The 21978-nt window shown below is 50.7% G+C and overlaps 1 protein-coding gene across 4 annotated transcripts in view; it reads right to left on the reverse strand.

The window, feature by feature from the left end:
* TMEM266 (transmembrane protein 266) overlaps window positions 1-21978 on the reverse strand; it is a 123722-nt gene that overhangs the window by 45129 nt on the left and 56615 nt on the right. For 2 of the 4 annotated variants that reach the window (XM_070477617.1, XM_070477619.1), the window contains 3 exons: window positions 21320-21451; window positions 18524-18712; window positions 1214-1368 (listed from right to left, as the gene is read on the reverse strand). In XM_070477617.1, coding sequence (XP_070333718.1) covers window positions 1214-1368; window positions 18524-18712; window positions 21320-21357 — 382 coding nt within the window. In that variant the 5' untranslated portion in view covers window positions 21358-21451. Of the gene's footprint in view, window positions 1-1213; window positions 1369-18523; window positions 18713-21319; window positions 21452-21978 lie in introns of those variants that run through there. The other 2 variants (XM_070477620.1, XM_020886995.2) reach the window with 2 other exon arrangements.

The following is a 21978-nucleotide window of genomic DNA, read 5'->3' on the forward strand; positions in this document are numbered from 1 at the left end:
CCACCAGCTGTACAAAGCCAATGAGGCTCATCGGACAAAAGCAACTCTGTACTCCCTGCCATCCTCTCAGAGAGGAGGGAAGGCTAACAGGTTGGCAGGGGCTGTGACGGACCCTGAATGCAGAGACTCCAGTAAAGGACCTGGGGGCAACTGAGAAGAAAACAAATCTAAGATGACAGAACAGGTCTGGGGGTGGCCAGATCGATAGTCCTGGATTTTGGCAATGGCAGGGAAGGAACTCTCTCAGAGGGCCCACAATTTCATTTCTTTTTTTAATTTGCATTTGAATAAACCACCCTCTGACTAGGGGACCTCTGAGGAACCCAAGAGCACTCACTCACCCAAAGCCAAGAGTCAAGGCCCTTGGCCCTTCCCGCTGGTACACCAAACAGGGGTCTACCAGGGGCTGGGGGCAGAAAGAGGACCCTCTGCTCTGATGGCTGTGCTGCCAAGGGACATCTGGAAGGACAGAGAGGTAGCAGACAAGCCACCACGTGCGTCAGGCTCCCATGAAAGCAGGACAAATGCCACCAGGACCAGGGTGAGGAAGAAAACTGGCCTGATGGCTCGATGTCCCAGCTCCAACACCTCTCACCAAGGGAAAGTCTAACTTCTCCCAAGCTTCATTCCCAAATCCATAGAAAGGGGTAAGAGCCATCTTGCCTGTCTCCCAGGGGTGCTACTAGGATCAGATGCATGGAGAAGTGCTTTCAAAATGATCACGTTATAGACACACAACCCTGCCAACTTACAACTGGTTAAAAATACAAGGAATCCTAGCATCACTGTGGCTGCTATCATTACAGGTTACTACAAAGTGAGACGCCTCCACACGTGGGAACTCTAAGCTATAGAAAATTCCAATCTGGAAAATTCCAAATGGGAACAATAAAAAAAAAAAAAGGTGCACACAGGGGTCCCCAACGTTTTGGATCTTATCAGTTGCTGATCATGGCATGCTGGGGAGGGAGAGTGAAGAGGCCACATTGGGTGGAGTAAGGGGGGCAAACCGATGCTGGGGTGACTGAGAGAGAAGCTGCCAGATGCTTTTTTCCCCGTGGTCACCCCCATGAGATGTGGGGCCGGGGGGTGATGAGGTGGGGACAGCCGTCGGGCCGGGGGCAGATCTCACTGCTGGTTGGGGACCCCTGATGGATGCACATGGAATATTGACATCATATGTGTTTGCATATGTATCTCTCTTGCTACTCACACTGGAGAAGCTTTATATCTATTAGAAGTTCCAGAGTCAGGAGAATCACCACCAATATTACACAGGCTACCAGGAAACTGTTGACACTCGCACTGAGCAAAAATACCTGCCACACGGCTGCCCTCTTCCCACAGCACGGCTTCAGCCAGGTAGACCTGCGGGGACAAAAGCGGGGGGAGCAGGCGCTGAGCAGGGGTGAGGTCCCACCACAGCCCTGCTCTCAAACCCCTCCCCCCGGCCCCGCCACATCCCACCTCCCCGTTCTGTGCCTTCTTCAAGGGGTGCTGGGCAGAATGACGAAGACCGGAAACATCTCACTGAGAGATGCAGCTTCGTTTACAGGCTGAGCCGGGCTGCTCACAGCGTCTCCCTGTGCTCCAGTCTCCTCATCTTTAAAACGGGAACAAAACCACACTCATAGCCTTGTGGTAAAGATGGAAGATCACAAAGGTTAGTGGAGAGGCTGGCCATGTGATAAGTACTGCATGAATTCTTCTTATTATTACCCTTATTACTGTAGGGCTCCCCTGGTGGCTCAGTGGTAAAGAATCTGCCTGCGATGCAGGAGACTCGGGTTTGATCCCTGGGTCAGGAAGATCCCCTGGAGAAGGGCTTGGCAACCTACTCCAGTATTCTTGCCTGGAGAATCCCCATGGACAGAGAAGCCTGGTGGGCTACAGTCTATGGGGTCCAAAGAGTCGGACACAACTGAGTGACTAACACTTTTACACTTTCACTTTATTATTATACTTCTGTGCAGTGTCAGAATGGAGCACACATTCTACATTTGGAAGACCCTCAAACCACCTCTAACAAGTGCTCAGTGGATTAATAAGTGAATTTTCTTTTTTTTTCCCAGTTATATAAGAAAAGATTTGAAGTAGATCTTTGCTTCTCAAAGCAGACTGTAAGGAAGGCTAATTCCACAAAACGTTAATGGTTGTTACTCAGTAAAAAATTTCCATGGTTGGGTAAGTTTGGGAAAATTTGCATCAAGGTCAAGTGGATTATTTTTTTTGCAGGACATTTTAGTGCCATTAATATGCTATCATACACCAATGGACTCGAAAAGGAATTACAGAATCAGTGTCTCCCAATGCACTATCCCATGGCAGCCTTTTGTATGTAGCATCTAGAGGGACTAGTGGTCCATGGACCATCTTTAGGGAAACCCTTGACTACACGATTGTGAACATACTTAGACATGCAGCCACCAAGGATGAAATCTTTCCTGAGTAGGCCTGGATGTAGAGAGAAGGCAGAGAATCTCAGAGCTGGTGGGTCTCTTAGGACACCTGATCCACTACCTTCAGGAACACAAGATTCTGGTGAAAAGGGGGTGCCTCTAAGAAGGTCTTGGGATGGTGAGGTCAAAACTCACTGCCTTGGTAGGTTATTTATGAGCTGGACCCACCTGCCTGCCTTGACAAGGAAGAATTAGGTGCCCTGAAGCACCAGAGACAGCAGTGGCTGGGGCCTTCTCACTTCTGATTGACCTTCAGTCTCCTGGGACCATGCCAAAGGCATTCTAAACCTCCACTTCCCCATATGTAAAACTCCTTAGCCTCCAGGGTCATTGAAAATTAAATGAGAAAATATACCTGACCTGGAAGGAACCATGCAGCTGAAGACGATGGTGATGGTGGTGATGATGGTGGTGGTAATGATGATGATAACTTATCTGATGGCCCAAAGATTCGGCCGTCACCCCTGTCCTTCCTGTCCTGAGGGAGCAACCGGCTGGAGCCTGCTGCACAGTGGCCAGGACCATCCCTCAAGGACCCCGAGGGTGTCCCTGGAAGGGGGACTTCTGCCTTGAGGTGCTTCCTTCTCCCCAAAGGAATACTGTGGATGCTTCAAAAAGGAGATTTCTTCCTCACAATCCATCCAGGGAAGGCTCGAAGGAGGCCCCAGCTGTGGGAAGGTGGGACAAAGCTAGTGGCTCTTCAAGGAAAGCTGGCTTATTCAAATCTTTCTTGGATGTTTTCCAAAGCCTATGGGAATGATAGGTGTCCTTGGCTCCGGGGGAAAAAACTGGGGGTTCAATCCCCAGCCTCAGAAGCTGGTCCCAGGAAGAGGGGTAGGGGAATTCCATCAGGTGATGGGGAAGGATGGAAGGCACCTTGGACAGGCAGAGGGTGACTGATGTGACCCCCAAGCCCACGGCCCAGAGTGTGGGTGGGGTGAGGGGTGGGGAGAGCTGCCAGGTAGAAGGGAGGGTTCTCACTAAGGACAAGCAGATGACATGAGGACAAGAGTGAGTGGAGGCCAGACAGAAGGTGGGTTTCAAAGTCCCCTGCAGAACCCCCTTGCTCCACCTTCCTGAATGTTCACGAGGGCTGCCCACGACCCTGGATCTTAGCAGAAAGGTCGAGAAGCGATTGGCAGCCCACGCCTAATAGGCTGCAGGGTAAGCCTCAAACCAACACCATGCAGACCTCAGGAGGTTTGCCAGAGAAAATACAGGGCAAACAGTTAAATCTTGAATAAGCAAGCAGAATTTTCTACTATAAATGTATCCCAATCACTGCATTTGGCTTCCCAGGTGGCTCGGTGGGTAGAAGAATCCACCTGGTGTCACAAGTGGTAAAGAACCCACCTGCCTAAAGCGGGAGACGTAACAGAAGCGGGTTCAACCCCTGGGTTGGGAAGACCCCCTGGGGGAGGGCATGGCTACCCACTCCAGCATTCTTGCCTGGAGAATCCCATGGACAGAGGAGCCTGGTGGGCTACAGTCCATGGGGTCGTAGACTCAGACACGACTGAAGCGACCGAGCAAGCAGGCATGCACAATCATTGAACACTTACACTAACAACAACAACAACAACAACTCATTGTTTATCCAAAATTCAAATTTAACTGGGTGCCCTGTAACCTTATTTGCTAAATCTGACAGCCCTAAATTCAGAGCAGAGTGGGCCTGAGGTGGGTCTGGTGAGGTTGGCTGGGATAAGTCAGAGGGATGCACGGGAACCCTGGGAAACAGGTGAGAAGCCAGCATCAGGGAAGGAAAGACCAGGAGAGGGACACGCTGAGAGGGCTGTGCGTGTCTGACCAGGAGGCCAGGAAATAAGGACGAGGGCAGTCAGCTCAGAGGGACAGCCGTGCCCCACCTGGCCAAGGCCCAGAGGAACCTAGAGGCTCTGCCCACAGGGGCTATCAGCTGTGCATGCTTTTCTGTGTATGAAAGATTCCTTTGGATTTTTAAAAATTATTTCTTTTGCTGCACCATGTCTTAGCTGCAGCATGTAGAATCTTTAGTTGTGCTGTGTGAACTCTTCACTGTAGCATGTTGGAGCTAGTTCCCTGACTAGGGATCGAACTAGGGCCCCCTGCATCAGGAGCTCAGAGTCTCAGCCACTGGACCAAAGGGAAGTCAGACCCTTTGAATTCTAAGGTAGCTTTGGCTACCACCACTGACTGACCTCCTCTCCTCCTGGTCCATGCTGAGGGTGTCATGTCTTCTTTCCTCACAATATGACATTCCCAGCTCCCTTCCACGGGCCCTGTTTTAATCTTTTTGCACCTCTCACCCCGGTTCTCGCTCAGCTCCAGCTGCCTCAGCACGTCCTCTGGAAGTTTCCTGCCGCCTTCTGCCCTCCTGTTCACTCCTCCCCGACGCCACAAGCACTTTCATTGTCTGGTCCCAGAGGAGACCCAGCTCCAATTCCACATCCTCCCTGAAAGCCAGTCCAATTGTCTGTGGCCCCTAAACTGATGCCATTTCACTGTCACCTGAAATCTGAGGCAAGCGCTTTCCATGTGATGAATAAAAAAGGGCGGCTGCCAAGGCCATTTGCCAGAGCTGCTGCCACGCTGAGCACCAGAGGAAGGCACACCTGTACGCCCAACAGGGGCGGGGGGCACCTGTTCTCCTCCATGCCTGTGCATCCCCGAAGCATGGGGTGTACCCCTCAGAGACCAAGCCTTTTACCCTGAGAAGTAGCTCCGGTACTTCTGCAAGTAGCAGTTTTTCCTTCTAAAAAGGAGACTCCTTCAAGTAGCAGTCTTTCTCTCTAAAAAAGGAAGCTCCAAGCTTGAGCTGTCTCCATGGGAGGAAAAAGTCATTTCATGTTGCTGTTTCAAATGTTAAGATGTTGCTTTTTATTTTCTTGTATGGTTGGAAAAACTTCCTAGGCAGACTCCGGTTTGGTTACTGGGAAGTGGTCAGTGCTCAGTGGGGATGTGTAGTTCGAAGCCAGCAATGCGGGCCTGGCCCCGACATCATGGCATCCCTTAGGTGGCAGGACTCAGAATCCAGGCTGGGGAAGGTCTGGAGGTCAAGTGTATGCCGGACACTATGACCCAAACAGGCATCGGCTCTCAGGCTGCCATTCCAGTGGGTGAGAGTCAGACAATAAAGATAACAAACTAGGACATTAGGAATTTCCCCAGTGGTCCAGTGGTTAAGAATCCGCCTGCCAATGTACGGGACACGGGTTCGATTCCTGGCCCGGGAGGATCCCACATACCGCAGAGCAACTAAGCCCGTGTACCACGACTACTGAGTCTGTGCTCTAGAGCCCGCGCTCAGCAACAAGAGAAGCCTCCGCAGCGACAAGCCCGTGCACCAGAACTAGAGACTCGCTCCTGCCCGCCACCACGAGAGAAAGCCTGTGTGCAGCCATGAAGATCCGGTGCAGCCGGAACGTAAATAAACAGAATTCATTCATTAAAATAAAACAGGTTAGGAAATTAGATGGTGTGTGACAAGGTGGTGGGTTCTGTGGAGGAAAAGAGGGGCATGAAGGATGGCATTTCAAACTAGGCGGTCAGGGCAGGCCTCACCCCGAAACTGCCATTGTGAGCAAGAGCTGGAGGGAGTGAGGCCGTGCATATCTGAGGACGGGTGGTGATGCATAGGAAATGGGGACTGTTCATGGTAAAATTCTACTGGACTCCCAAGGAATCTCTGGCAGAGTAAACACCAGAAGGGCAGAAGCCAGGAGCTGGGCTGGGGGTGGGGGAGGTGGGGCTCCCCCCTTTAGGCTGGGGGCAGTTTACTTAACCCACCCAGGGCAGGCGGTCCCACAGCCCTTGGGGCAACCAATGCAGTTCCTAAAGAACCCCAAGTGAAAGTGTTAGTCGCTCCGTTATGTCCAACTCTGCGACCCCATGGACTGTATTGCCTGCCAGGATCCTCTGTCCAAGAAATTCTCCAAGCAAGAATACTGGAGTGGGTTGCCATTCCCTTCTCCAGGGGATCTTCCCAACCCAGGGATTGAACCTGGGTCTCCTGCATTGCAGGTGGATTATTTACCATCTGAGCCACCTTGGGAAGCCCCAGAGAATCCAGGGCAGTTGCAAAACAGAGCCCAAGACTGCCTCAGTCCTGTGCTTCCGCTCCTGCCCCAGCCCACAGGTCCCCCCGGCCCCTGCTCTGCCTTCAGCTACCAGTCCCTCAATCATGTCTATCTGGGGGTGACTTCCTGCAACCCCTCTTTTTGCACAAGTTCAAGAAATGCGATTCACACATGCTCTATGTGAAGCCCAGGGCAATACACATGGGGATTGTGTATTGCCCTGCAATAGGTGCAGGTGGAGGGAGACCACCCGTCAAGCAAAGGACAGCATCCAGGGATCCAGTAGCTGCTGAGTAGTGGTTTTCTGGTGCAGGAAGGCTGCAGTCTGCATCCAGCTTGATGGGTCTCAACCTTGGCTGGTTCCAGGACCACTAAGACAGCTTAAAAACATCCCAGTGCCTGGGCCACACACCACATCATTCAAACCACAGCCTCTGGGGTAGGACTCAGGCCTTAGTATTTTTTTGATCTCCTTGGAAGATCCCCTGGAGGAGGCAATGGCAACCCGTTCCAGTATTCTTGCCTGGAGAATCCCATGGACAGAGGAGCCTGGTGGGCTACAGTCCATGGGGTCACAAAGAGTGAGATGCAGTTGAGCAACTAACACTTTCACAAAGTGCAGTTGAACTTGAGAACCACTGTCTTTGGTCCCTGATGCCCAATGGGCTCTGGGAACCAGCAGCAGCAGCATCACCTGGGGCTTGCTGGAAACGCAGACTCTTGGGCCTCCCCACACCCATGGGATGAGTGTCTGCGTTCCAGTGAGATCCTGGGTGATCTGGGTGACTGGGCAGCTCAGGAGGTGGGCAGGGCATGGTCAGGGGAGTCTGGGTGCAGAAGAGATGAGGCAGTAAAGGCAAGCAGGTCCCTAGCCAGTCCCTGGGGCTGGGGCGCAGGACCCAGCACTGAGGAAATGGTGAAGCAGGCAGCCCCCCTGGGGAGCAAGAAGGCGTGCTGACTTTCACTGAGACTGGGTGTGTGTCTTCAGGGGCATTGAGGGCTTCCTTAGCCCAGACCTAAGGCTGAAGCCAGAGTCCGAGCAGGCTCTGGGCTTCCAGCTCCATGAAGAGCAGGGCCGTGGGCCCCAAGGCTCCAGGATGGAGGCTGGGCTGAAGCAGCAGACTTCCTGGCTGCCCCAGTGTTTGGAAATCCCAAGCTGCTGATAAAATGTCCTCTGAGACTCAAATGATTCAGACATTCCTAGGAGACTGTGTCTTAGCAGAAAAATAGAATCTTTCCAGCTTCATAATATCCCTGAGTGATTAAATAATGACTCAAGGGGCTGCATGGGCCAAAAGGGAAACCAGCATTGACTCTTTAATTAGAGAAGATACTTTCCTCCACCTCTTGAGCATCCAGTCCTGTCCATCAAAGCCCTGGAGTGGGTTTTCAGGGTGGTGTTATCCCCAGGAACACCACCAGAGGGCAGGCGTCTCTCAATTTCCTATCTTGCTGCAGTGACAGTGAGGGGACAGCTCCAGGAGGCCGGCTTGGGCTGCCAAAGTCTGTAAATACCAACAAGCAGATGGCATCTCCTGGCAGTCAGGCGTGTGTCCTACTGTGAGGGTCCACCAGTCACTCCTGAGACCTCAGAGAAACCCTGGAGTGGGAGGGGAGGTGAGTACCCTTACTGCTTCTGCTTTATATACTTAGGTGTCTTGATAAAAGTTTGAAAGAATGACTTTTAGAATGTGAGAATGAACTCTGGCAAGTTTCTGATGGGACCTTCATATGAGGTCAGGCCGCGTGAGTGGCCCAGAAGGAGGCGGCTCCAGGTCACTGCTCCATCAGGCCGTGTTCCCAAGCCTGGCACCGAAACAGCCCCGTTCTGAAAGGCAGAGCAGAGCTGTGTGCTGCCAGGACAGCAGGAGCTGTGTTTGCTCCTGGGGGGTCTGGCTTCTCCCACCCTGGCAATCCACAGCGTGGCTGCCGGGCTGGTGTAGCTGGGAGGATGCACGATGGGGGAGGGGCAGTGACTAGGGCATGGGGATTGTGGAGACCCTCACGCTGTCTGAACAGATGCTCACAGGCTGTGGACAGCCACAGTGTCCCCGGAGGAGGTGGAAGATCACAGAAGAGCCTGTTTCTCTGTGAGTGGCCAGATCAGATGGCTGCATATCCTACTGCGTGGGGATTTTCATCCACCAAGTCCCCAAAGAAACGGGTTGAAGTTGAAGCCTTAATGAAGTCTGGGGCACTGGGCCTCCCCACCCTACCTCAACTCCAGCCTTGGGAGGCTCTACTTGCCCAGAGCACTGAGCCTTCTGGCTTGCAGAGCTCTCTGAGGCATGAAAACCTTGGCCCTGCAGCCCAAACAATGCACAAAACCAAAGCAGTGTGCACAGCGTTCCAAGGGGTGCATGGACCCCTTGAATCTCACTACTAGATCGTCTAAGGACACCTGGGATCCAAGTTTAGATCCAAGTTTAAAGCCCGGGACTGGGCAGTCTGAGATCCGCCCCCACGCCCGCAGGCCCTGAGATACTCTAACTCTGTGTTGCTGGACTCTGGGGCCTTGGGTGCCCCAGACTTGGTGGTGGTTTCATCAGCAGACCATCCAGTGGCCCCACTTTTCTTTACTGTATTCACTCCAGAGGATTAAATTACTGTCAGAGAAAGCCACGAAGCTGACTTAAAATCCAACTTCTGGCATTGCCCTGGGTTTTATTTGTACTGATTTAACAAACACTTATAAGGCATTTACTATGTACGTATGCCACTCTGAGCACTTAACAAATGTTAACTCATCTAGTAGTTTTAAAAGACAATTCCTTTAATTTTTTTCCCTCTGTTGACAAACAGTGGGGAAAGCCAGACTTTTCCATCTGTCTAGGTTTTGGTACTAACTGCAGCCCCACTACTGCCTGAAATCTGAGTATAATCTTTGAGCCTTAGTTTCTTAGCTCCCAAATGGAAAAACTGCTATTTTATTGCAGGAGTGTTATACTAAAATATTAAAAATAATATGTAAATCTATAATGTAATGCTTACTATACCATTCATATCTTCTATGATTTAGGTGTGTGGACATTAGAAAAGCAATTAATCATCTAAATGTGGGTAGTTTCCACACCCATTCCATCCTGCTCATACTTAATACATGCCCGCTAAGTGCCAGGCACTGTACTGAGGGCACTCAGGGATTCATCTGTATGGAATCTGCAGCCTTATAAGTTAATTCTGACTCCGCCATGAGCTCTTAGTCCTAGAGTATCCCGGAAAGCTGAACATATAAAGGAAGAGGAGAAAGCAGGAGCGGGAAATGGGCTTACGTGTGAAGAACTTGTTCAGAAAGTCAAACCTCCTCTGAGAACCATCATTCCTACACCCACAGGGACACACTTGTGCCTCTTCCTCACTCTCACAGGGAGACCCGGGACAGCAGGAAAAGCACTGTCAAGCAGCCCCCGTGTTCCTGTATACAATCGCAGGAGGCAAGCCACAGCACACACACACCCAGAAATGCACGCACACGACTCGCTGCAGTCACGGAGACTCTCAGGTCGGAGGTGAGAGGTGATACTCTCAGGTCGGAGGTGAGAGGTGATTCTCTCAGTCCTCGGGGGGACTGAAGAAACTGAAGCTCCGCCTAGAGCAGCTTCAGCGCTGCAATCAGAGCTAAAGGTGAGCCCCACCACCTTGGGGTGGAGGGCGGTGTGCAGTTGGGGTGCCGGGAGTCCGACATGTGCTTGCTCCAGAATCTCAGATATCTTGCATCCTGGGAAATGCCAGCTCTGGGAAAGACAGCAGGGTGCGGTGGCAAGAGCCCAGCCCAGGAGCTGTCACCCCGCTTGACAAGCCATCAACCCCCGTCTGGGAACACGATGACCAACACACACCATAGACCCGCTATTGGGGGACTTGGGGGCACTCTCCACACACCTCTGAAGGGCTGCCACGGGGTTCAAGCCTACTCAGTGAGAGAGTGGGGTGCTGCTGGACCAAGCAAGTGGCCACAGGACTCTCACAAGACTCTCTCACCTCCCGAGTCCTTAACGCAGGAACTGGCCAGAAGTCCAAGTCTTTTTTGTGCCAAGCTTTGCGGGCAGGGCTGCCTGGATGAGGTCAGCTTCTTACCCAGGAGGTTAACAAGTGGGCTACGATTTTCAAGCACTCCCTCCCCACTTCCCCGTCCAGCTCTCTGTGGTTCTAAGCTGTGGCTTGGCAAACCCTGGGTCGGCCAGCTACCTTTTCTCTTTGGCCAAAGTTCAGATCTCAAGTGCCTCCACAGATGACTGGGGGCCCCCCAAGCCCCATAAATCCAGCTCACTTTCCTTGGGGACCTGGACTTGGGTTTATGTCCTCACCCCGCCCCCCTCCAGCCCCCCTCCAAAGGCAGCTCACAGGCACCCCGCAAAGATGGTCAGAGGCACTCTGCCGCCACCTAGTGGTCACTAGCGGCTGTACACCCTGGCCCTACTCAGGTGGGGATAGAGTTTTATTTTGCAGAGAAATACAGGTGAACTTACCACCTTCCTAACAAATATAAAATCTTTGCAGTTCTTGGACTATAGGAAACAGTCTAACTGTTCTTACAAGAAAATACTTTTTTAATCTGAATTAAACCTCTGTTCCCTGTTTGGGGCATCAAGAACCCTCATGGAAGCCTGAGACTACTAAAAATACAGTCATGGGTCACAATGTCAGCTTGGGTTTAGGGACAGCTAGTGTGTCAAAGGAAGGGACGAAGTTTTATTATAGACAAATCTCACTGGCATTGAGAAAATGGATTAAAGAAACTCATTTTAACGTTTTTTTCTTCCTTGAGGGAAAAATGATGACTCAAGCTTTACAAGCCACGTGATACAGAAATTTTGGACTTTGCACTTGCAAGGTCATGGCACAGACAGAACTGCCTTTTAACCCAGGACCCCCCAAAACGGTTTCTTTTTCTGAAAGGATTCTAAGAGTATACTAGCTCAAGTGGGCAAGGTTCTGAGGCAAGTCTGATTTATTCTTCTTAGAATGATTTTGTGGAGGGGCTGTGGAATTAGCAGGGATGCTCAGAGGTGGGCTAGTCACAGATCATGGCCTTGAGTTCTGAAGCGTGAGAATCCTGGTCCCTTCCTGTGATTCTTTCTGGACCCCACATACGTCTTCGACTAGCCTCCACCTCTCCCCAAATAAAACTGGGCTTCCCCTTCTCTTCTAATTTTATCTTAACACAGCCTCATCCATCCATTTACCCACTCAGGTCATTCCTTCATTTAATCAACACCCCTCTGTGCTCCAAGGCTCAAAGGATCTGATCTCTGTCCTGAGGGAGCACTTAATCCAGTACCATGGGGAGGCTGGAGAGTAGGGCAGAGTTCAGTGTCACGAGTGCTGAGACAGAAGTAGGTCAGGGGCCACGGTGCACAGAGGTGAGACCCTGGCCTGGGTGAGCTGGGGGACAGAAGACTTTCTGGATGGGGTGGTCCTTGGACTACAGAGTGTGGGGAGAGAGAAGGGAATATGGGGTCATAGATCAGGGGGTACCTCTCCTCCTCCCTCTTTGCCTCCAGCCTTTGTTTGCTGGCATGTCTAAAATTATTTCAGTCGTTATTTAAAGATGTTGCTATATTGGCCCTGTCTTCTTTTCCTAACCTCACATCTCAAAAACTATTAGGTTTTCTTCCTCTGACTGTGAAGTTGCAGTTATTTCAGAAATGTGTCATTGGCATCATCTCCAAGCAATGTCCCTTTCTGTCCACCCAGCCTTCCTCCAAGCTTCTCCCATCTAGAGGTCTGGCCCTGACCAACCAGGTCAGACCCTGTAGAACACTAAAATATAAATAATTACAAAAGGCTGAATATTTTTCATTTCTTAGTTTTGATATTTTGACAAAGACGATCCTGCCTACTCTCCCATAACGCTCCCTGCACTTGCTTTTCACAAAAAGAAGGGGAGCACTATCTCTCTGGAGGGCCACAGAGTCTCCTCCATAAACGGGGGGTGACAGCCCTTGCTTTCACTGCCTTCCTCCCACATATGTTGTCACCATCACTTTTCCTATGGGCTGTGCACCTCCTGAGGCTGGTGACTCTGGGCTTCTCTGAATTTTCTGTCTTCTGTGACCTCCTGTCTAGCTAACCCAGACCCTGCAAACCAACCAGGCCTTCAGTGTAGTGAAGCTGGTTAAGAAAAGGTAGAACTGCCAGTCTGGGCCGTGAGTTAGCCACCTGCAAACCCTGTGTCCCTCTTCTAAAGGGGGACAGCTGGTTCACCGAGAAGCAGCTCTGTATCTCACATTCCCACTGTTTAATGGGGTGATGTCCCAAAGGGAAGCAGGCCCAGACAGGGCTCTGGTTACATGGAAACACAAAGGGAAACACTGGGATCGTGGACACAAGTCAAACTGCCTCCAAGTGAAATAATCAAGTCAAGCAAGTTACTGAAGAAACAGTCTGAGAAGGCAGACATGTTTCTAGTTCTTTTCCAAATCCAACAATGACTATAAAGGAAAAAGGGAAGTTCTCATTCTGGATCAAAAGCTATGAATGAAGGCTTGGGTTCCTTATAGGCTGTGGTGTATTGCGGACAATTCTCCAATATCCATCCTACTCTTGGCCCATTGGGTAACATCAATGTGTTTCAGGAAATGACACAGTTCAAGGGGTGGCCCTGATTGGGCTGTGGATTCCCATATCCCTTACCATGTGACTCAATTCTAGCCAATGAGACATGAGGAGAGAACAGCTAAAGAATTCTGGGAAAGTTCTTTGTTGCTCTTGAAAGAGAATGATGGGCAGCCATTCTTTCTCTTGCCAGGTATGTATGAAGATGATGTGGCCAGATGACTATGGCAGCTCTCTCACAAAATAAGGGGAACCTTACAGCATCAGGATGAAGCCAACGCTGCTGACGGCAGAGCAGACAGACGGGAGGAGTCTGGTCCTTGTCGCTATTGTGGAGGGTCTGGACCAACCTCAAAGCTGCCCTGGCTCCAGGTACTTACGGACTGGGTGTGTGTGGCAGCTCAGCTGGGGCTCAGAACATGCCCAGGCAGCGCCTCTGTCCCCTCCCTCTCCTCGAAGTGTCTGCTCACATCTGCAGACATGCACGCAGATTTGTGTTTTATCACTATCGAAGAAGGAAGTGCATGGCTGGGGGAAAGACGCAGGGAGGGCAAGGATGATGGTGGTGGTGGTATAGTTGGCATGATGTGCCAGTGCAGCCCCTTGGATTGAATTGGAGACCTGGGTGAAGAGAAGTAAAAGCCAGAAGCAAATAGGACCAGAGTGGTCTGGGCTCATGGATAGCTTGGTACAGAGTCTGGGGGGAGGGAAGGCTTTTCATCCCTACCCTGCTCGGGTATCCTGCGGCCTTCTGGTTTCTGAAGCCCCTGGACTGGGTACTAGCATTCCCGCAATGTGCACTGCTGGTGGCAGTGGCTTCGTCGGCAGTGGACGTGGACGAGAGGGAGCCAGAGGAGGTGAGGAAGAAGGACGCAGTTCCAACGGTGACTGTGCCTGACAGACTGGCTTCGGGAGCGTAGGTGTCTTGGAAACCACTGGCTCCTGTCGAGGCAGGAAGGGGGCTAGGGGCCATTGTAAATGAGTCAAAGTGTGTGACTCACTCTGGTAATGGGCTGGGGAGGACAGCCAGGTAGGTCAAGATCCACTGACTGCGGCCAGATAGAATTCCTTTTTGGGAGAAGACAGTTCAGTTTTGGGTCCTGTTGGGTTTGAGATGGCCAGAAGTCCTGACTGGGTAGGTAATGGCTCCTCAGGCTGGATTTAAGTGCTTCCATCAAAAAAAAACTATTTTAAGCAATGATTTGGGTGGAGACTAGAACATTTCTCAAATATTCAGTCCACTCAGAGATAGAAGAACAGATAATTCCACAGACACTTGTTAGGATTATATGTGTATCTGGGATCCTGTGAAGATGTCCAAGAAATAACTGTATGTGAGCCAGGAGTTTGAGAGAGAGAGAGAGAGAGAGAGAGAGAGAGAGAGAGAGAGAAAGGAAGAGAACTGTGTTCAGGATGTGGCTTTGAAAGCTACAGTTGAAGAACGTTAATTTCAGTCATGGGGTTAGATGCACTTACCCAGTGGATAGAATTAGTAGAGTGAAAATGGCCAAATTCAGAAAATGAAGGACCCCAACATTCAAGGACCAAGCAGAGAAAGAACAAGTTTTAAAAGGCCTAGAATGGACAGCCAAAGGGGTAGGAAGAAAATCTGGAGAGTGTGATAGGGCAGCAGGAGATGGTGTTTCAAGATGGGGGAGTGGCTGACAGTCTCAAATGCTGGACAGAGGACAACGAAAAGATCCTGGCAACATGGAGACTGCTGATGACCTTGAGGAGAGCTTCCCTGCAGATAGGGCTGAAGCTGGACTGCAGGAGACCGAGGAATGAACGGGAGGGAGCAGAGGGGGCATGGCGAGTGGAGATGAAGCTTTTAAGAAGTTTGGCTGCAAACGGGAAGAGAGAGACGGTAGCAGCAAATGGGACGTGGAGTCGGGGGAGGATGTGAGAGACCTGAGTGTGTGATGAGTCAGAGCGAGGATGTAACTGAGGCAGCAAAGTTCAGGAAAAGGTGTGAGGGGAGGGGAATCAGCACTCAGAGGTAAGGTGGGCCCTAGAAGGGAGGATGCAAGGGACAGAAGGGGTGGGATGCAGTTCATCTGTGGCTGTTTCTACTTCCTGAGGGAAGGAGGAGATGAGGTCATCTGCTCGGGGCAAGAGCCGGCTTGGGGGAAATGGGAGGAATCTGAAATAGCCATCTGGGGACCAGGAGTGAAAGGTCACCAGGACAACAGAGGACTGTCAGGCAAAACTGAGAAGCAAGCTGAGACTGCAGATCATGAGTCTGGAGAATGATGCTACAGGTGGAATGAGTCCTTCTCCCCCACCCCACCCCCCAAATCAAATGCTGAAGCCCTAAACACTGGCCAGCCCCCCAGTACTGCAGGTTGTGACTGTATTTGGAGGTGGGGCTTCTGGGAGGCAATTAGGTTGAGATGAGGTCAGGGTTGGGCCCCCATGATGGGATTAGTGCCCTTATAAGAAGACGAAGAGACTAGAGCTCACTCTCTCCACTCATGCCAAACAAGGAATGGCCATTTGAGAGCACAGCGAAAAAGCAGCTGTCTGTAACCCAAAGAGAGAGCCGCCACCAGCCACTGACCCTGCATCTTGGACTTCCCAGTACCAGGACTGTGAAAAAATAAATATCTGTGTTTCAGCTGTCTGGTCTGTGGTCCTTTGTTATGGCAGTCCCACCAAACTAAGACAGTGCCAACCTGCCCAGGTGTCTGACCTTCCCACCTGAGCCCCAGGCAGTCTGGGTGTGGAAGCAAAGAGGGTGGACAGCAGAGAGCTCTGCAATTTAAGCTCCATCAGGCAGATACGTGAGAAGGACAAAGGTCTGTTAGGAAAGTCAAGGCGCTTGACAGAGATGAATCTTTTCCATCTTTGCCTAGGGGTTTACCGACATTTCAGTGACTGCACACTTTTGACAGTATAGCCGAAGAGTGGTATCACATGTGCAATGTAGGCTAACACCACAGTTACAACGTGATTTTCTAAAGGGATAGATGACAAACCAGAAGCCCATAGTGCCAGCCTGGATCAGGAGCCAAGGCTCTATCTTTGTCTCATCTCAGTCACTGTGTGACTTTGGGCAAGCTCCTTCCACTCCCTGGACTCGGGCATCCTGTTAGAGTATTTAGAATACACACGTCCTAAGATTTTTTTTTCCTCCAGCTCTAACATTCGCAGATTCTGGGGAACTTAAAAGCACTGAAATACCATTGAACTCAAAAGCAGTGAATGGCAAGGTGGCTGGGTCACTGGGCACCCCCTTGCTGGGTACTCTGAGGTCCCATCACTTCCTACAGAGAAGATTCATTCCTATATATAACAGTTCACTTAGTGGGAAGAGGTGTATTTGACAAGACTTACAGAACAGCTTTTCAAAGACCTAGAAATCATGTTGTTTTGCATCGTGTCAGAAGAGCCCAGGTTGGAGATTTGGGGAAAACCCCAGGAAGTGCAGCAAGAGCCAAGAAGCTTGTGAGGACAGCCTTTCCCCCCTTCACAGTGGGCTTTGGTCCTGCTTCCTCGGGCTCTGGCTGGTGTCCTGTGCCTGCTCTTCCTTCCTCCAGGAAGCCCTCTGGCTGCCAACGGAGCCCCCTGAGGAGAACTCCGGCAGCGAAGCAAATCCCTTCTGCCAGGCTGCTTCCTATTTACTCAACAGGAGCAGCGTTCCAGGGCGCACCTGGAGACTCAAATCAAATCAAGAGCCTCTTTGCCTTGCAGGCATCCTATTTGTATTCTCCCTGCTCAGAAGAAACCTTGCAGAAGCCTGATTCAGAAGTCAATGGAATGACAAAGCGGGGACACTGCCTTCTCCAATTCAAGCTAAGGAGTGGTGCCCCATAGCCTGGACCTCTGCAGTGCATGTGCCCACAGGGTGCAGACCGTGGACATGGTCCGGAACCAGGACCCGCGAGGATCCTTCCCTCTTCTTGCCTTCAGACTGTAAACTTGAAAAGAACCTAACGCTGGTGCAGGTGAGGTGTGACATGAGTCCATGAGAACCGCGGAGGGAAGCATACCAGGTTGTACTATCAATTTTGACCGCCAGAGGGCAGTGACACGGGAAGCGGGTGCGCAGGGAAGGCTCGATCTCCAATGTCACTGGCGGAGGCGAGGACCTGGAGAAAACCCTGTGGTCAGAGTGCGCAGCCCGTGCTCAGAGGATGGCGCCGCCGTCCGCGAGGCATCGCGAATATTTCCAACCCTTTTGCCTATCCGTTTCCAGTGTTCTGCTGACTCTAAGCACAGTCCTTGGAGAAAATTATATTTTCAGAGAAAGCCACTGGGGTGAAGTTTTTGCACAAGGTGTATGGTTTCACAATTATTGGGCAATTTACCTCGGGAAGGCTGGGAGCCCCTTCGTAAATCCGCGCGGGGAATCCAAGCTCTGCAAATTTAACTGTAGCTAAGGCTTCTCATTTGCTTCTAAAATAACCTGGCAACCCTTAGTTTTTATATTCAAAGCAGTCGGCGTGTTCCAAAAATATTTACCAGCGGCACCCAGGGAAGGAGAATAGCCCACAACTGGCTCCCAAGCTCGGGGCCAATGTTTAAAAGTCTGTATCTAAGAGCCACAGGGTGGGGCTGGGGAAAGTCGGACCCCTTGTGACCCCAGGACCTGTTCCTGACCTTTCGCTTCCCCCATGTAAACTGAGGGTTTCACCGTTGTGTCTCCCCTGCCCAGATTGAACAAGGATATCCAATCTGATTGACCAGCTAAATAAAAGTAGGTAGGGGCCACTCTGTATCAGAGGCCACCAGAAAAGGAGCGGCTAAGGGCTGCAAAGCTCCTGGCTGAATGCTGCTAAATTCCCTTCTGCCCTTAGCATGTTCCCGCACACAGAATGCTTCTGATCCTGTCCCTGGTGAGAGAACACTGTTTAGTGGCTAAGTCATGTCCAACTCTTGTGATCCTATGAACTGTAGCCCGCCAGGCTCCTCTGTCCATGGGATTTCCCAAACGAGAATACCAGAGTGGGTTGCCATTTCCTTCTCTGGGGCATCTTTCTGACCCAGGGATCGAACCTGTGTTTCCTGCTTGGCAGGCTGATTCTTTACCACTGAGCCACCTGGCAAGCCCCCTATAAGGAAAGCACAGTCTAAACCCATTCCTTGTGGGCTCTGCCCCACTGGGTGACTCACTCATCCTGTGGGTTTCCCAGTTCTTAGGTGTCCAGATTGAGAGTTGTGTGGGTCCTCAGGGACTTTTAACAGCCTTTAAATACTATAATTCCCTGAGTTCCAAGCAAATGTTCACTTAACAAGTTGTCCAGCAGCAGCTGATGTTTTCTGTGCCCACAGCCTTTTTCTGAGGAAACCACGTCTGAGGAGGAGGGCCCATGTGGCCTGATGTGAACTTCTGGTCTCTTGACTATCTAGCATCTCTCATCTCGGGCTGCCTCCCTGGAGGTGCCCATGGAAACCTGGGGCGTTTATGTGACAGACTTCTTAGCTACTCAGCGGTCCCACACCTACCCTTCTCTTTGGTAATCTTCGTCCAGATTTGACAGGAGCTGCGAGCCCGCTGTGGAGAGGTCGACGGCAGCCAGCGGCAAGTCGCGATAGGCAAAGTTCACCAGCTGCACGGGAGCAATGCTCTTGGTTTCTTCGTCTACTTGTTGGGAGATGATCTCAACTTCCGAAAGTCCTCTTTCTGTGGCAGGCCTGAGTGGGGGAGGACGGCAACAGGACAGAGTCATCCCCCAAGAACAAAGTGACGTTTCTGTTCCCCAAGGAGACGAGGGAGTAGGCACGGGATCACTGCTGTGCTGGAGGAGGGCGGAGGGGAGCAAAGGAGGGTGAGGTTCCGTTCCTCCCACTGGCCATCCCACCACCCGTGCCATCTCCTTCATCAGCTGGGGAAAAGCAGAAGCGTGCTCACATCTGAAAACATGAGCTTTGGGGGCAGGTATAGACCCAGATGGAAACTCGGCCAACCAGCAAAGCCAGGATTTAGACGTTTAGGCTTCTCAGTCACCAGACTTTATGTTGGAGTAATTAATATATTCTTGTCAATTGTCTCCCGGGTTTCTTTGTAATGGTCCTGCCATCTGTACACAATAGAGAACTGAGGTGCTTGTTCACAACGGGGTGTACTGCTGGTGCTTAGGGGGCTGATCTGGAGGGGCCGAGTGAGCCTTCAGGCCATGAGGACAGGAGGGGCCTGCTGTCCTGGGTGACATTCTGTTCCTACTTAAACTGGTTCTGTTATAGCTCCCTTTTTAAGGTTGAGAGTAGGAAATGGGGATCACTAGATCAAAGGTTCGAGAGGTTGTGAGTCTTACCCTAGGTTACTGTCAGACTCACCAAGGGCCCTGCAAATAACCCACAACTCCATTATTATTACAGAGCATCTCAACCCCGGGCAGGGCTACCTCCTGTAACAGGTTATCAAGCAACCCAGCAGGGTATTTAGCAATTGGTGAAGGAATTTGTGGCTGTGACCTTCAGTGACCACAGGAGGTCACTAACAACATCAATAGGAAAGGGGACATTACACATCCTGCAGTGTGTTGGGTAACCAAGAACTCTTCCTCTCAACCCCAACAGCTACCCTGTGAAGAAATGGCAAGCTGGATCATTTTGCTTTCACCTCCTGGGGTGCCGTCTTTGGTCTCCCCAACAAATCCTTGAGCCTAGCTCATCCCGTAGAATCTGAGGGGCTGGGTCTTACGCCTCTGGCCAAACAGTGAGGAGGAGTAAGAATAAACTATCCAAGGATCGTTGAGAGGCCAGTGGTAAGGCTGAGGTGACAGCCCAGCCTGTGTTAAACTGTTCTTGGGCTCAAGTGCGGATTCCAGTGTTGACTTCTGTGGGCCTCTGCATTCTGGGGCTTCAGTTTCCCCAGCAGAGGCTCGAGGTGAAAGAGGGGTGCCATCCCTTCTCTATGACCTGACATGGGTACCAGAAAGAGGAAGTGGGGGGACTCTGGATTGAGAAGGCCCTACACTGGGCTGGATGGTTCTAAATGCTCAGCTTTTCCAACTACCAAGATTATTATTTATTGAAAGCTACCCAATAATATACAGTAGCAGCGATCTGGAAAGTCTAGAGCTGCATCTGCCTACTTCTCTTTTGCTTGAATCATCCAGATAATTGAGGGAAAACAGGGATTTTTTTTGAGCACCACAGGTTGGTGGCCTAAGCCACCTGAATTCACCCAGTAATTTCCAGTGCCCGAGTTCTCTTCTGTGGGCCTTATTTAAACCTTAGTTCTTTGCTCCCTGTCAAGCATGGATAATGGTACTCATCATGGTGTGACATCTACAAAACGACTCAATATCTTCAGACAGAACAGTCACGGGATGTGAAGTTGCTGTGTTTCTCAACAATTAGAACAGAAGTGTGATTGTTCATGCGGGAATCCTGACTCCTCCAGATGTTCCCCCAAAACTAGATGACACTAGGCTGAATTTGTTCTTTTCTTTTGGAAACTATGGATTGCTGAACCGGGGCTTTCTGATCCGTGGGATGTTCGTGGAGGGCTGGGGTGAGTTTCTGAGACTAACAGGATGTGGTCCTGAGAAGCGTGGGATAAGCTACTTCTGTCTTTCTGACTTTATTGCTCTCTTTTCCCCTCCTGCTAATGGTCATAGCACCATGGCCCAGCACCATCTCACCTCATGTGGTCATCTTTCAGCAGAAGGAGACGAGGCCTCCTTTAGGGGGAGTAAAGGTCTGGGTGTTGGGACTGGTCCCTGGTCTTCAGTAAGAAGAACAGTATGGCAGACAACATGTATCAATGATTCCTTTCTGCACCCCTCACTTTGCCATGTGACTCTGCAGCTTCCCATCAAAAGGAAGAGTCTATTTCCCACCTCTGATGCTGTGTTCAGTCAAGAGACTTGTTTTGGCCGATGGGATATTAGTAATTCCACTGGACTAGCAATGGGATTACAATCCCAGTTTTGTTTTGTCTTTTGGCTGCACTGTGTGGCATGTGGGATCTTAGTTCCCTGACGAGGGATCAAACCCGAGTCCTCTGCAAAGGAACCACAGTCTTAAACACTGGACCACCAGGCTAGTCCCTACAACCCCAGTTTTGGATTGCAGAATTCCTCTGCCTTTTTGAACTAAAAAAATGAGATGACATGAGTAAGGCAACTCAGAGAAAAAGTAGATTTTAACAAGTTATTTTAATGTCAGGCTTAAGGACAAAACCACCTGGAGCCCCTCCATCTCTATGGGGCTGGGGAAGGAGCTATTTGCTATTTCCCCTATCCAGACATAGCAACTCAGCACCCGCAGAAAGCAGATCCCAGTGCTACTTACTGTGGATTGGTCATGTTGAAAGATGCAACCAGGGCCATGGGTTTTCCTGGTGTCTAGTGGGGTTCAGCTGTCTTGAAGTCTGACGTCAGCATTTCCAAGTATGAGTTCTACAAAACATATGAATGTGGTACCCTGCAAACAAATAATTGAATAGTAGGAATTTGTTACACTCAGGAGCCAAACCAGAGTCCTCCTAAGCTCATCTAAAGATGGAAACCCTTAGAACTTTCTCAGAGATAGACTTCCCTTCATAGTAACAGTGAACAGATTCCGATCATTACTTATGGCAGGTACCAATAGACAGGATTTCTCTCTTTTTTAGATGAAGAAATGGACCCAGAGTGACAAAGTGACTTTTCTGCATCACACGGAAATGGCAGAGAGCCAGGTTGGACCACAGCTCTTTCTACTAAATAGCCTAGTAAAAACCAGGGTCACTCTATATACTTCAGCTTTAGGAATCTCAAAAATTAGGTTTGTCTAAAATAACCTCAAGAGCTTTCCCACAGATTTCTTTCTCCCGAGATTTCCCTCTCCTCTGGTAGGCTGTTTCTTCACTCTTCCAGGCCTCCCTCTCTTCTTCCCAACCGGGTCACTCCAGGAGAGAGGCCACACACCTCAGAGCCAGGCTGCCTGTGGTCATGAGGTATGAGATAGAT

Source organism: Odocoileus virginianus, chromosome 16, assembly GCF_023699985.2.
Source record: "Odocoileus virginianus isolate 20LAN1187 ecotype Illinois chromosome 16, Ovbor_1.2, whole genome shotgun sequence".
Lineage (NCBI taxonomy): Eukaryota > Metazoa > Chordata > Mammalia > Artiodactyla > Cervidae > Odocoileus > Odocoileus virginianus.